Source organism: Scyliorhinus canicula, chromosome 8 (assembly GCF_902713615.1).
Source record: "Scyliorhinus canicula chromosome 8, sScyCan1.1, whole genome shotgun sequence".
Lineage (NCBI taxonomy): Eukaryota > Metazoa > Chordata > Chondrichthyes > Carcharhiniformes > Scyliorhinidae > Scyliorhinus > Scyliorhinus canicula.
The window spans coordinates 83806835-83821842 of record NC_052153.1 but is presented as its reverse complement, the minus strand read 5'-3'; the positions used below and the strand labels follow the sequence as shown (position 1 = coordinate 83821842).

At 49.7% G+C, this 15008-nt stretch overlaps 1 protein-coding gene across 6 annotated transcripts in view; it reads left to right on the top strand.

Moving 5' to 3' along the window:
- Positions 1-15008, top strand: part of LOC119970362 (solute carrier family 28 member 3-like) — a 422249-nt gene that overhangs the window by 248031 nt on the left and 159210 nt on the right. For all 6 annotated transcript variants that reach the window (XR_005461594.1, XM_038804850.1, XM_038804849.1 and 3 more), the window contains exon 12: positions 3509-3639. Coding sequence is in view for 5 of the 6 variants with exons in the window: in XM_038804850.1 (XP_038660778.1) it covers positions 3509-3639 (131 nt within the window). In the remaining variant the exon portion in view is untranslated. The remainder of the gene's footprint in view (positions 1-3508; positions 3640-15008) is intronic.

The following is a 15008-nucleotide window of genomic DNA, read 5'->3' as shown; positions in this document are numbered from 1 at the left end:
TATCAACCTGGGTGGCAACTTTCAGGGATCAATGTACATGGACACGGAGATCTCTCTGCTCATCCACACTACCCAGAATCTTACCATTAGCCCAGTACTCTGTATTCCTACTACTCCTTCCAAAATGAATCACCTCACGCTTTTCTGCATTAAACTTCATTTGCCACTTCTCAGCCCAGCTCGGCAGCTTATCTATGTCCCTCTGTAACCTGCAACATCCTTCCGCACTGTTCACAACTCCACCGACTTTCGTGTCATCCACAAATTTACTCACCCATCCTTCCACGCCCTTCTCCAGGTCATTTATAAAAATGACAAACAGCAGTGGCCCCAAAACAGATCCTTGTGGCACACCACTAGTAACTGAACTCCAGGCTGAACATTTCCCATCAACCACCACCCTCTGTCTTCTTAAAGCTAGCCAATTTCTGATCCAAACCGCTAAATCACCCTCAATCCCATGCCTTCGTATTTTCTGCAATAGTCTAGTGGGGAATAGTGGGGAACCTTATCAAACGCTTTACTGAAATCCATATACACCACATCAACTGCTTTACACTCGTCCACCTGTTTGATCACCTTCTCAAATAACTCAATAAGGTTGACCTACCCTTCACAAAACCGTGTTGATGATCCTTAATCAAATTATTCCTTTCTAGATAATTATAAATCCTATCTCTTATAATCCTTTCCAAGACTTTGCCCACAACAGAAGTAAGACTCACTGGTCTATAGTTACCGGGGTTGTCTCTACTCCCCTTCTTGAACAAGGGGACAACATTTGCTACCCTCCAGTCTTCTGGCACTATTCCTGTAGACAATGACGACATAAAGATCAAAGCCAAAGGCTCTGCAATCTCCTCCCTAGCTTCCCAGAGAATCCTGGGATAAATCCCATCCAGCCCAGGGGACAGATCTATTTACACACTTTCCAGAATTGCTAACACCTCCTTATGAACCTCAATCCCGTCTAGTCTAGTAGCCTGTATCTCAGTACTCTCCTCGACAACATTGTCTTTTTCCTACGTGAATACTGTCAAAAAATATTCATTTAGCGCCTCTCCCATCTCGTCGGACTCCACGCACAACTTCCCACTACTGTCCTTGACTGGCCCTACTCTTACCCTAATCATTCTTTTATTCCTGACATACCTATAGAAAGCTTTAGGGTTTTGCTTGATCCTTTTGCTTGTCCCCTCCTGGCTCGTCTTAGCTCTATCTTTAGGTCCTTCCTGGCTAACCTATAACTCTCAAGTGCCCTAACTGAACCTTCATGTCTGATTTTTACATAAGCCTCCTTCTTCCTTTTGACAAGTGATTCAACTACTTTAGTAAACCACGGGTTCTCCCTGCCTGACAGGTACATACTTATCAAGAACATGCAGTAGCTGTTCCTTGAACAAGCTCCACAGTTCAATTGTGTCCATCCCCTGCAGTTTCCTTCCCCATCCTATGCATCCTAAGTCTTGCCTAATCGCATCATAATTGCCTTTCCCTCAGCTATAACTCTTGCCCTGTGGTATATACCTATCCCTTTCCATCGCTAAAGTAAGCGTAACTGAATTGTGGTATGACCAAAGTGCCTACCTCCAAATCTAACACCTGGCCTGGTTCATTACCCAGTACCAAATCCAATGTGGCCTTGCCTCTTGTTGGCCTATCTACATACTGTGTCAGGAAACCCTCCTGCAAACATTAGACAAAAACTGACCCATCTAAAGTACTCGAACTATAGCGTTTCCAATCAATATTTGGAAAGTTAAAGTCCCCCATAACAACTACTCTGTTACTTCCGCTCCAGTCCAGAATCATCTTTGCAATCCATTCCTCTACATCTCTGGAACTTTTTGAAGGCCGATAGAAAACTCCCAACATGGTGACCTCTCCTTTCCTGTTTCTAACCTCAGCCCATACTACCTCAGTGGATGAGTCCTCATCAAACGTCCTTTCTGCCACCGTAATACTGTCCTTGACTAACAATGCCAGACCTCCCCCTCTTTTACCACCTTCCCTGAGCTTACTGAAACATCTAAACCTCGGAACCTGCAACAACCATTCCTGTCCCTGCTCTATCCATGTCTCCAAAATGGCCACAACGTCTAAGTCCCAGGTACCAACCCATTCTGCAAGTTCACCCACCTTACTGGCGTGAAGATGCTCCTGGCGTTAAAGTAGACACACTTCAAACCACCTTCCTGCCTGCCGGTACACTCTTGAGACCTTGAAACCTTACTCATTACCTCACTAATCTCAATCTCCTGTACACTGGAGCTACAATTCAGGTTCCCATCCCCCTGCTGAATTAGTTTAAACCCTCCCGAAGAGCATTAGCAAATTTCTCCCCAGAATATTGGTCCCCCTTTGGTTCAGGTGTAGAACATCCCATTTGTAGAGGTTCCACCTACCCCAGAATGAGTCCCAATTATCAAGGTATCTGACTCCCTCCCTCCTGCACCATCCCTGTAGCCACGTGTTCAACTGCTCTCTCTCCCTATTCCTCATCTCGCTAGCGCGTGGCACGGGTAACAACCAGAGATAATAACTCTGTTTGTTCTAGCTCTAAGATTCCACGCTAGCTCCCTGAATACCTGCCTTACTTCCCCATCCCTTTTCGTACCTATGTCAATTTAATATAAGAAAGTCTGATGTCATTGTTTTCAATTTCTTCTTCAAATTCCATTCTCTAACTACTGACTCCATCTCTCTCCATGGTAACAGTCTGAGACTAAGTCAGTCTGTTCACAATCATCGTCTCATATTTGACCCTGAGATGAGCTTCAGACTACATAATCATGCCATCACGAAGATTGCCTATTTTCACCTTCATAACACCACACAACTTCACCACTATCTCAACTAATCTCCTGCTGAAACCCTCATTCATGCTTTTGTTACTCTCAAACTTGACTATTCTAATGCACTCCTTGCTGGTCTCCCACATTCTGCCCTCCTTAGAATTGAGATGATCAAAACTTTTACTGCCCTTTTCTTAACTCTCACCAAATCCTCCTCACCTATCGCCCATATGCTTGCTGACTTACATTGGTTCACAGTCAAGTAATGCCTTGATTTTAAAATTCTCTTCCCACCATTTTCAAATCCCACCATTACCTCACCCTTCCTTATCTCAGTAATCGCCTCTGATCCTACAACCCACAAAGATATCTGCACTGATCTAATTCAGGTATGTTTAGCATCTCCAATTTTAAGTGCTCCACCGTTGTTGGGTGTACTTTTAGCTACCTGGTCAGCTCATTTAGAACTTGGAACGATTTTCCATAAAGATTTCTAACAGCTAACTGTTTTGATGAATTATTGCAGTGTATACTTGTGCTTTTATGCGGATGAAATATAAACCTGCAAGATGATAGTGCAAGTCACTATCGTCCAGCTCTAGATAAAGATTCACGTCAGTTTAAGTTACATTATTCAGACTTGGACTTTAACATGAAGTTGTACTCCATTGTTGCTGTAAAAAAAAGTGTAAGCTGTGGTATTTCAAATACAGGTTCCAGCTCCCCATTTGTTAACAGCTTCAGTGATGTCTGCTCCTGCTGCTCTGGCAGTTTCCAAACTGTTTTGGCCTGAAACAGAAATTCCAAGGATATCAACTAAGTCTAACATCAAGTTGGATAGAGGGTAAGTCTCATCGCTGCCTTCATTGGTATATGAAGATGAAAATCATAAAGTATGTCAGGTATTCTGTTTTGACAACAAAAGTAATGAGAGGGAAAAAAAAGTTCTAAATGCGAAATCTTGCTGGAAAGAGTTTAGTTAAACTTCTTCCTCCACCTTGCAACTCAATTATAATTTGTGGTATAACTTGCTGGAAGTTCCAAATCTTGCTGGAATGAGCTCCTTGCACTCTTCAACTCAAATACAAGACTGAATAATAAAGTGTGAAAATGGGAGTGTTTTGTGCCTGCGCCAGAATATTATAGGGCGCGATGATGTTGGATCATGTTCCAGATATCATCACATCTGATCCGGGTAATAATGAAGGCAGGTGGGACCCTGTCCATGTTATTCATATTTATTCAAATAGGATGCTCATTGATTGATTGATTTATTGTCACATGTACCGAAGTACATGTATTTTTTGGCGGCCAAGGGAATGTACACAGTACGTACACAGTAGACAAAAAGAATAATTGACAGAGTGCATTGAGAAATAGTACATTGACAAATAGTGATTGGTTACAGAGGGGAACAAGGGTCAAACAAAGCAAATATATGAGCAAGAGTAGCATAGCGCGTTGTGAATAGTGTTCTAACAGATCAGTCCAAGGGTGAGTCGTTGAGTCTAGTAGCTGTGGGGAAGAAGCTATTCCTATGTTTGGATGTGCGGGTCTTCAGACTTCTGTACCTTCTGCCTGATGGTAGAGTCTGGAAGAGAACAAAACCTGGGTGGGAGGGGTCTCTGACAGTGCTCTGCCTTGCTGAGGCAGCGGGAGGTGTAGACAGAATCAATGGGAGGGTGGCAAGCTTGTGTGATACGTTGGGTTGAGTTCACTACACTCTTCTGGTTAGGTGGATTGGCCATGATAAATTGCCCTTAGTGTCCAAAATTGCCCTTAGTGTTGGGTGGGGTTACTGGGTTATGGGGATAGGGTGGAGGTGTTAACCTTGGGTAGGGTGCTCTTTCCAGGAGCCGGTGCAGACTCGATGGGCCGAATGGCCTCCTTCTACACTGTAAATTCTATGATCTATGATCTTCAGATTCTTGCGATCTTGGGCCAAGCAGCTGCCACACCAAGCTATGATGCAGCCGGATAGGATGCTCTCTATGGCACATTTGTAGAAGTTTGTAAGTTGATGCAGACAAGCCGAATTTCTTTAGCTTCTGCACGAAGTAGAGATGTTGTTGGGCTTTCTTGACTGTTGCAGCAATGTGAAAGGCCAGGACAGACAGTTGGTGATGGTAACTCCCAGGAACTTAGAGCTATCGACCATCTCCACTTCGGAGCCATTGATGTAGATTGGGGGGGGGGGGGGTGTCGTGCTACCTGAGGTCGATGATCGGTTCATTCGTCTTTCCCGCTTTTACAGAGGGGTTGGTTTTGGTACACTATGCAACCAAGTGATCTATCTCCCTTCTGTAGCCTGATTTGTCGTTGTTTGAGATATGACCCAACACAGTCGTACCATCAGCAAACTTATACATCGAATTGGAGTTAAACCTTGCCACACAGTTGTGTGCGTATAGAGAGTACAGTAGAGGACTGCGCACACATCCTTGTGGGGCCCCGGTGTTGAGGACTGTTATGGAGGAGGTGCTGTTACCTATCCTGACAGATTGCGGTCTGTTGGTGAGGAAGTCAAGGATCCAGCTACACTGGGAGGAGTCAAGGCCAAGATTGCAGAGTTTGGTTATTAGTCTTGTCGGAGGGCAGCACGGTGGCGCAGTGGGTTAGCCCTGTTGCCTCACGGCGCCGAGGTCCCAGGTTCGAATCCCGGCTCTGGGTCACTGTCTGTGTGGAGTTTGCACATTCTCCCCGTGTCTGCGTGGGTTTCGCCCCCACAACCCAAAGATGTGCAGAGTAGGTGGATTGGCCAAGCTAAATTGCCCCTTAATTGGAAAAATGAATTGGGTATTCTAAATTAATAAAAAAAAAAAAAAAATTAGTCTTGTCGGGATAATGATGTTGAAGGCGGAGCTGTAGTCTATGAACAGCAGTCTGACGTAGGTGTCCTTGGTGTCGTGGTGTTCGAGCGTTGATTATAGGGCCAAGGAGATAGCATCAGCTGTGGACCGGTTGCGGCAATAGGTGAACTGCAATGGATCAAGGCCATCCGGGAGGCTGGCGTTGATCCGTCTCATGACTAGCCGCTTGAAGAACTTCACGATAACAGATGTCAGGGCACACTACTTTGTTCTTCTTTGGTACTGCTATTATGGTGGTCTTCTTGATGGAGGCGGGGACCTCGGAGCAGAGAAGTGAGGTGTTGAAAATGGCTGCGAATACACTCAGCAGCTGGTCTGCGCAGGCTTTGGGTGCTCGCCCAGGGACTTCGTCAGGGCCCGTCGCTTTCCATTTTTGTTGACAACAAAAGTAATGAGAGGGAAAGAAAAGTCCTAAATGCGCTTGGGTGGAGGGTGGGAAGGTGGTTGGGGAGTAATTAGATTAGCAGACCATTGTTCTATTATCGCCATTACATGTTTAACTTGCCTCTTGTTATAAATAAACTGTTCTTTTGTGTTTTATTTACAAATATGGTGTCTGTAAGTCATTGGAGCAGTCAAGGGCCAAAAACTCACAAGTGTTACATAAGTGCCAGTATGGTTTTATAAAGGGCATGTTTGATTGATTTGCTTGAGTTCTTCGAAGATGTCACAAGCAAATTAGATAATAGAGATCCTGTAGATGTTGTATATCTGGACTTCCAGTAGGAGTTTGGTAAGGAGCCACACAGAAGGTTAATTCACAAGGTGAGATCACATGAGATTAGGGGTAATTTATTTGCTTGGATTTATTAGCACAAATGGCTAAACAGCTGGCTTGTAATACAGAACAAGGCAGCAGCGCGGGTTCAATTCCCGTACCGACCTCCCCGAACAGGCACCGGAAAGTGGCGACTAGAGGCTTTTCACAGTAACTTCTTTGAAGCCTACTTGTGACAATTAGCGATTATTATTATTGGATAGAAGACTGGCTGACAGACAGGAAACAGTCGAGATAAATAGGTGTTTTTCTGGATGGCAAGATGTAACTAGTGGGATGCCACAGTGTTCAGTCCTTGGACCCCAGCTACAATCTATAGTAACAACTTGGATACAGGGATGGAAGGTTCTGTAGCCAAATTTGCAGATGACACAAACATGAAATGAAATAATGAAATGAAAATCGCTTATTGTCACGAGTAGGCTTCAATGAAGTTACTGTGAAAAGCCCCTAGTCGCCACATTCCAGCGCCTGTTTGGGGAGGCTGGTACGGGAATCGAACCGTGCTGCTGGCCTGCCTTGGTCTGCTTTCAAAGCCAGCGATTTAGCCCTGTGCTAAACAGCCCCTGTTTAGACAGCCCCACATAGGTGGGGCAGTAAGTTGCAATGAGGAAATAAGAACCTTACAAATGGATATAGATAGGTTGGAGAGTGGGCCAAATGTGACAGATGGAGTTTTATGTGGATAAGTGTGAGGTCATACATTTTGGTCGAGAAAATGAAAAATGGAATATCATCGAAATGGGGAGAGACTTCAAGGGCTCCGATGCAGAGGGATCTGGGTGTCCCATGCATTAGTCTCAGAAAACGAGCATGCAAGTGCAGCAGATAATAAGGAAAGCAAATGGAATGTTGGCATTTATAGCAAAGGAATTGAGTATAAAGGTACAGAAATGTGCACCGATGATCGGGCATGTATGCGCAGTGCAGCCGCATTTTTTAAATGTGGTCGCAGCCTTTTGTTTCAAGTTTGGGGAGCCAAAGGGACCCAAAACTATTTCCTCCATTTTTGTCATGATATGGAGATGCCGGCGTTGGACTGGGGTGAGCACAGTAAGAAGTCTTAGAACACCAGGTTAAAGTCCAACAGGTTTGTTTCAAACACGAGCTTTCGGAGCACAGCTCCTTCCTCAGGTGAATGAGGAAGGAGCTGTGCTCCGAAAGCTCGTGTTTGAAACAAACCTGTTGGACTTTAACTTGGTGTTCTAAGACTTCTTACTGTCCATTTTTGTCAACAACAAACAAGGTAAGAGAAAATGGTGCGTCGCGCAGGCTGGCCGGTGTGGGCCACAAAAGTTGGCCGGTGTGCATCGCGAAGGTTGGCCGGCGTGGGTCGCGAAGGTCGGCCGGTGTGGGTCGCGAAGTTCGGCCGGGTTGGGTCCCGAAGGTTGGCTGGTTGGTAAAAATGGGTCCCCGGAAAAAAAGTTTGAAAAACACTGCCCTTATTTGAGGAAAGATGTCGTAGCATTGGAGGCAGTTCAGAGGAGGTTCACTAGATTGATTCCAGAGATGAGGGGTTTGTCGTATGAGGATAGATTGAAGTTTAGGCTCATATCCTCTAGAGTTTAGAAGATGAGGGGAGATCTAATTGAAGTACACAAGATGATACGAGAGGTCATAATCTTAGAATAAGAGGCAGCAAATTTAAATCAAATTTGAGGAAAAACTGCTTCTCCCAAAGGGTTGTGAATCTGTCGAATTCACTACCCCAAAGTGCAGTGGATGCAAGAACAGTGAATAAATTTAAGGAGGAGTTAGACAGATTTTTAATTGGTAATGGGTTGAAGGGTTATGGAGAATGGGCGGGACGGTGGAGTTGAGGCCAGAATGGGATTGATCACATTGAGGGTGTTAGGATCGGGAGGCTAAATTGCCTACTCCTGCAACTAGGTTATGTGTTCCAGGGAGGAGATGCTCTGGCTGATTTCACATTCCAGCTCTTGGTCTGTAATATCAGGGGTAGCAGATGAGGAACATATCAGTCATGATTGAATGGCGGAGCAGACTCGATGGGCTGAAGGCCTAATTCTGCTCCTATATCTTATGAACTTATCTTATAAATTATTGGTTAGAGACTTCGGTGATGACGTTGGGCAGAGCAGTTGCATGTCAGGTGCGTCTCCTCCCGTGGATCTGTATAATAATCACTTTTTAGCAAAAACTTGCCAACGATTTGTTCTCCAAACATTAAGAGGATGGGAGACGAGAGAAAGAGAGAGGTAAATGATGGGAAAAATGCCAGTCCAGGGGCCACACGGAGACCAGGAGTGGAAGGGGTCTGGAGCAGAGGCAGTCGGACATGCCGACCAGCACACAAGGTGGCGGAGTGTAAGTTTCAAGGAGCAAAAAGGACTCCAGCAAGCTCCAGCCAAGCACAAAATCCTCTCTCACCAGGAGGGAACTCAGAGGCACAGTAGGAGCACAGGCATGAAATTAAAATAGACATACAGGCCGCAGTGAAAGACGGGGTGGCCAAAACCCGTGCAAATACAGATCACTCTGATCAGGGCCGAAACAAAACTGGAGGCCCAAGAAGCCACCATCAAGGACATTGAAAGAGCCGCAACTGACCAGAGTGATTGGATCGAGGCACTGGAATAGGAGGTGGCGAGACTGGTCGTGACGCAGGGCAACCTGAGGGGACAGTTCAAGAGAATCAGTCAAGGAGGCAGAGCCTGCGGATCGTGGGCCTATCAGAAGGAACCAAAACCAGGGACCACGAACTACGTGACCCAGATGCTGGGCAACCTTCCCTAACCCACCATAAATAAAAAGGGCCCACCAGTCGCTGCGACCAAAACCCAAAGCCGGGGAACATCCAAGGGCCATTATACCCAAACTGCACTGGTACCAAGACCAGGAAAGAATTCTGCGCTGGGCCAGGAAGTCCAAGAACTGCCGTTGGGAAGAACAGAGACTCCGAATTTACCAGGACATTAGGGCTGACCTGGCCGAGCGCAGGGCGGAATTCAACAGGGCGAAAGCTGCGCTGTACCAGAGTGGCGTACACTTTGGTATGTTATACGCAGCCATGCTCTGGATCACATATCAGGGCAAAAAACACTTTTTTTACGGCCTCTGCTGAAGCAGACAAGTTTGTTGCAAAGTGTGGAATGGTGCAGCGACAACAGGGAAAGTGGTAAAGGGCCCCAAGCAAAGAAAGACAATGCGGCAGCAACCCAACAAGGGGGTGGGGGAGAGAAGAAACTCCCTCACCACCCCCCCCCCCCAACCCCCCCCAACGCATCCCATCACCTGGGAAAATGCTGCAGGTGGGAGAATATGGCCCCATTCATGCAAGTGAGGGCAGCAGCAGAGGGAAAGCGGAGTAACAAATGGGACAAGTGTAGGCTAAGATGGGGAGGAACGGGCAGAAACTATGGAAACCAGATGGGAGGCAAATGGGACGCTAACTTCCGGGAGGAGGGTCACTACACTAGCGGGAAAGTTAGCTGCAGGAGCATCCAGGTAGAGGCTGCGCCGCACCCACAACAGGAGGTACAGCGCCAGGTGGTGTTGAGGGGCAAAAGCAGCCGGGCCGGGGAAGCAAAAGGGAAAAAGGGCCGGGGGAAAGAGGGGGGCACTGGAAGGGGGGAAGGGAATGGGATGGGGAGGTGCGGGAAGTGAGGGGGTCATAGGGAAAGAGAAAAGGATAGGAGCGACAGTATGGCTCCATAGAGACGCAACCAGGAACCCGGAGCAAAGAAGCACTGCAAACAACCACTTAGTACAGTATCTGGGCAAAGGGAGAGCCCGAGTACAGGGGCCTACCCATGTGGCGAACGTACTGGTGGTGGCCATTGATGTACCATCAATTCGACTCAAGACACATTTAGGATCCGAACTGTGGCTTTAATCAACTGGTTGTTAGCCCGGTGGTTGACTACAGAGAATGACCGACCGCTGGGAACTCTGGGTACTTATACCCCACCTCAGAGGCGGGGCCTACTTGCCTCTCGACCAAGTCACATGATGAGAGCAGTCACATGACTAGTCCCAACCAATCAGACGAGAGGCACATGACCAACCAGAGCCAATGGGAAGCCAGTGCTCTGCACCAATGGCAGTGCTCATTTCCATACCACCACATTCACCCCTTGTGGAGAAAGAAGGAGGGGGGGGTTAAGTGGGAGAGAGGGGGGGGGGGGTCCGAGGACTGGTGGTATGAGCAGCGAAAATCGATAGGGGTGAGCTGCCCACTTGCTCGTGGCAAAACAATACTACTACTAATAACAACAGAATAACACAAAAATGTCCAAAAAAATGGCAAAACAATACTATTACTACTAATAACAACAGAATAACACGAAATGTCCAAAAAAAGTCCCATGGCCGCATTAGATGGAGACGATCAGCCTGTCGGATGCCCATGGTGTTCTGGAGGACCGTCGGAGTGGAGCCGGTGACGTCGGGCCGATGGTCGTCCTTGGCTCCGGGAGCTTTGGTCGTAGATGTGTCTCCGTACCCGGGCCGGTGGTGGAGACGCTGTAATCGGGGAAGAGGGGGCATGTGTACTGGGTCGTGGGGGCGCGGGGGGCGCTGGGGGGATTTGGGGTTGGGGGGAGAGGTGTTGGTGTAGGGGAAGAAGGCCGCACGCCGGCGGGTGCCAGATCCCGGAGCGAGACCGTATCCTGCCGACCGTCGGGATACTCACGTACGCATATTGTGGGTTGGCGTGGAGTAACTGGACTCGCTCAACCAACGGGTCGGACTTGTGCACCCGCACATGCTTCCGGAGCAAGATGGTCCCGGGGGTGGCCAGCCAGGTCGGGAGAGGGGATCCTGAGGACGACTTCCTGGGGAAAACCAGAAGACGTTCATGAGGTGTTTGATTAGTGGTAGTACAGAGGAGAGACCGGATTGAATGCAGGGTGTCGGGAATAACTTCTTGCCAACGAAGAATAGGGAGATCTCTGGACCGTAGGGACAGCAGGATGGTCTTCCAAATGGTGCCATTCTCCCGCTCGACCTGACCATTACCCCGGGGGTTATAACTGGTCGTCCTGCTAGAGACTATGCCCCTGCTGAGCAGGAACTGACGCATTTCGTCACTCATAAAAGAGGATCCCCGGTCGCTGTGGATGTACGCGGGGTAACCTAACGGAGAAGATGGATAGTAGGGCCTTTATGACGGTTGTTGTGGTCAGGTCGGGACAGGGAATGGCGAAAGGGAATCGAGAGTATTCGTCGATAACTCTCAAGAAATATGTGTTACGGTTGTTGGAGGGGAGGGGACCCTTGAAGTCTATACTGAGACGTTCAAAGGGACGGGATGCCTTGGTCAGATGCCCTCGTTCGGAGCAGTAAAAGTGCGGTTTGCACTCGGCACAGACGTGGAAGTCCCTAGTGACAGTCCTGACTTCCTCGACGGAGTAGGGCAGGTTGCGGGTCTTAATAAAATGGTAGAAACGGGTGACCCCTGGATGGCAGAGGTCCGTGTGGAGGGAGCAGAGGCGGTCAATCTGTGCGCTGGCGCAGGTACCGCGGGATAGAGCACCGGAAGGCTCGTTGAGCTTCCCAGGATGATACAAGATATCGTAGTTGTACGTGGACAACTCGATTCACCACCGCAAGATCTTGTCGTTCTTGATCTTGCCCCTCTTTGCATTGTCGAACATGAAAGCTACTGTTCCTCCAGTATCGCACAGCTTCGACTATGGCCTGTGCCTCCTTTTCCACCGAGGAATGGCGGATTTCGGAAGCGTGGAGGGTTCATGAAAAAAAGGCCACGGGTCTGCCCGCTTGGTTCAGGGTGGCCGCCAGAGCTACGTCAGACGCGTTGCTCTCGACCTGGAATGGGAGGGACTCATCGATAGCATTCATCGTGGCCTTTGCGATATCCGCTTTGATGCGGCTAAAGGCCTGGCGGGCCTCCATTGACAGGGAAAAGGAGGTGGACTGGATGAGGGGGCGGGCTTTGTCGGTGTAGTTGGGGACCCACTGGGCGTAGTATGAGAAGAAGCCAGGCAGCGTTTGAGGGGTTTGAGGGAGTTGGGGAGGGGAAGTTCTATCAGGGGGCGCATGCGTTCGGGATCGGGGCCTATCACTCCATTACGCACTACGCAGCCAAGGATGGCTAGACGGTCGGTGCTAAACACGCACTTATCCTTATTGTAAGTTCAATTAAGGAGTTTTGCGGTTCGGAGGAATTTTTGGAGGTTGATGTCATGGTCCTGCTGGTTGTGGCCGCAGATGGTGACGTTGTCAAGATACGGGAAGGTGGCCCGAAAACCGTGCTTGTCGACCATTCGGTCCATCTCCCGTTGGAAGACCGAGACTCCATTTGTGACACCGAATGGAACCCTGAGGAAGTGGTAGAGGCGCCCATCTGCCTCAAACGCAGTGTACTTTCAGTCACTCGCGCGAATAGGGAGCTGGTGGTAGGCGGACTTAAGGTCCACCGTGGAGAAGACTTTGTACTTCGCAATCCTGTTAACCAGGTCGGAAATACGGGGGAGAGGATACGCGTCCAGCTGCGTAAACCTGTTGATGGTCTGACTAATTGATGACCATTCGGTTTTTCTCCCCAGTCCGAACTACCAGCACGTGGGCTCGCCAGGGACTGTTGCTGGCCTCGATCACTCCTTCCTTAAGGAGCCTCTGGACCTCGGACCCGATGAAGGTCCAGTCCTGGGCACTGTATCGTCAGCTCCGAGTGGCAACAGGTTTACAATCTGGGGTGAGATTAGCAAACAAGGAAGGGGGGTCCACTTTGAGGGACGCGAGGCTGCAAACAGTAACAGGAGGAATAGGGCCGCCGAATTGAAAGGTCAAGCTCTGCAGGTTGCACTGGAAGTCCAGGCCCAAGAGCACCGGAGCGCATAGGCGGGGGAGAATGAGGAGTTTGAAATTTTTGAAAACCCTCCCCTGGACTGTGAGGTCCGCTATACAGCACCCGGTGATTTGGACGGAATGCGAACCTGAGGCCAATTCAATTTTATGTTTAACTGGGTGGATGGGGAGTGCGCAGCATCTTACCGTGTCGGGGTGGACGAAACTTTCAGTGCTCCCGGAGTCCAGCAGGCACCTCGTTTTGTGTCCGTTGAGCTGCACCGTCGTTGTAGTCTTGGCGAGCGAGCGTGGTTGCGACTGGTCGAGCTTGATGGAAGCCAGTCGTGGTGAGAGTTCCAGATCCTCTTCAGTGGCCGAGTAGTCGCTTGCAGGGCCTTCCGAGTTGATCCAAGATGGCGGCGCCCAGGACCCGCACGTGAAGTCGGGTCCCAAGTTGGCGGCGCCCAGGACTCGCACGTAGAGCCGGGGCCCCAAGATGGCGGCACCCATGGCCCGAACATGGCGTCCGGGGCCCAAGATGGCGGCGCCCGTGGGAGCCTCGTGGCGGCTGGGGGCAGTGTCAGCAGCGTCCGCGAGCCGGTCGGGGAAGCTGGGGGCGCGAGTCGGGAGAACCGTGGGGCCGTTGCGGGAGCCGGGAGGCGGGCTAGAGAGGTTGGCGCACGGCGTGGGGCCCTGGAGGGGCCCGGGGGGGGGGTCCGCGGTCGCTGCGCGGGACAGCAGCGACCGACTTGGACTGGCAGACTACCGCCTTTCTTCCCTCAGCTCTTACACAGAGCAGAGCGGGCTGGCCAGCACGGGCGGGGTTGCTTTGAGAGGCCACAGAAATAGCAACGGGGCCCCGCTAGTTTATCGGAGCGACCCGCGGCGCAGGCTTGTGGGGGTGGAGGGGGGTGTGTCGGGGTCCAAGGAGGATGGGGGTGGCGCGTGCCATGAAGTCCAGGGGGTTGCTGCGCGGCCGGGGTCGTATGCGCGGGCATTCAGGTCAGCAACCTCCAGGGAGGTTGCAAGAGTCCGTGCCTCAGCTAGGCTGAGGGTGTTCTTCTCTAGCAATCGTTGGCGGATAGAAGGAGACTGCATGCCAGCAACGTAAGCGTCTGATTAGAAGTTCCATGTGCTCCGTCGCCGAAACTTGGAGACATGCGCACGTTCTCCCTAGAGATGCGAGGGCCTGGTAAAACTCGTCGAGGGACTCACCAGAGAACTGGACGTCAGGAGATGCCGTGCGTAAACTTCGTTGACCGGCCGGAGAAAGTGTCCTTTGAGAATCTCCATGGCCGCATCAAAATCGCCTTCGTTTTCGATCATTGCGTAGACTGATGTGCCCACGCATGAGTGGAGGATGTGGAATTTCTGCTCCTTGGTGGGCTTGCCGGTTGCAGTGAAAAGATCTAGAGTCTTCACCCACCTAAGAAACATGAGAGCCAACATAGTCTTCTTCCAAGAGACACACTTGAGAGAGCAGGACCGACGGTGGGTAAGGACGAGCTGGGCGGGATAGACTTACTGTTCCTCTTATGGGACGAGGGCCAGGGCGGTGGCAATATTGATTAATCAGAGAACGATGTTCAAGGCGACAAAGACGGTAACGGACCTAGGGGGACGGTATGTCATGGTCAGTGAGACCCTAGACGGGGCACCATTAGTAGTCGTTAACGTGTATGCTCCCATCTGAGACGACACAAAATTCATTAAAAAAAACCTTTTGCATACCCCTGACAGAAGGTATGGACGTGAGTCTTGCCCAGGTCCCACCATAGTCAGAGGGAGGGGAAG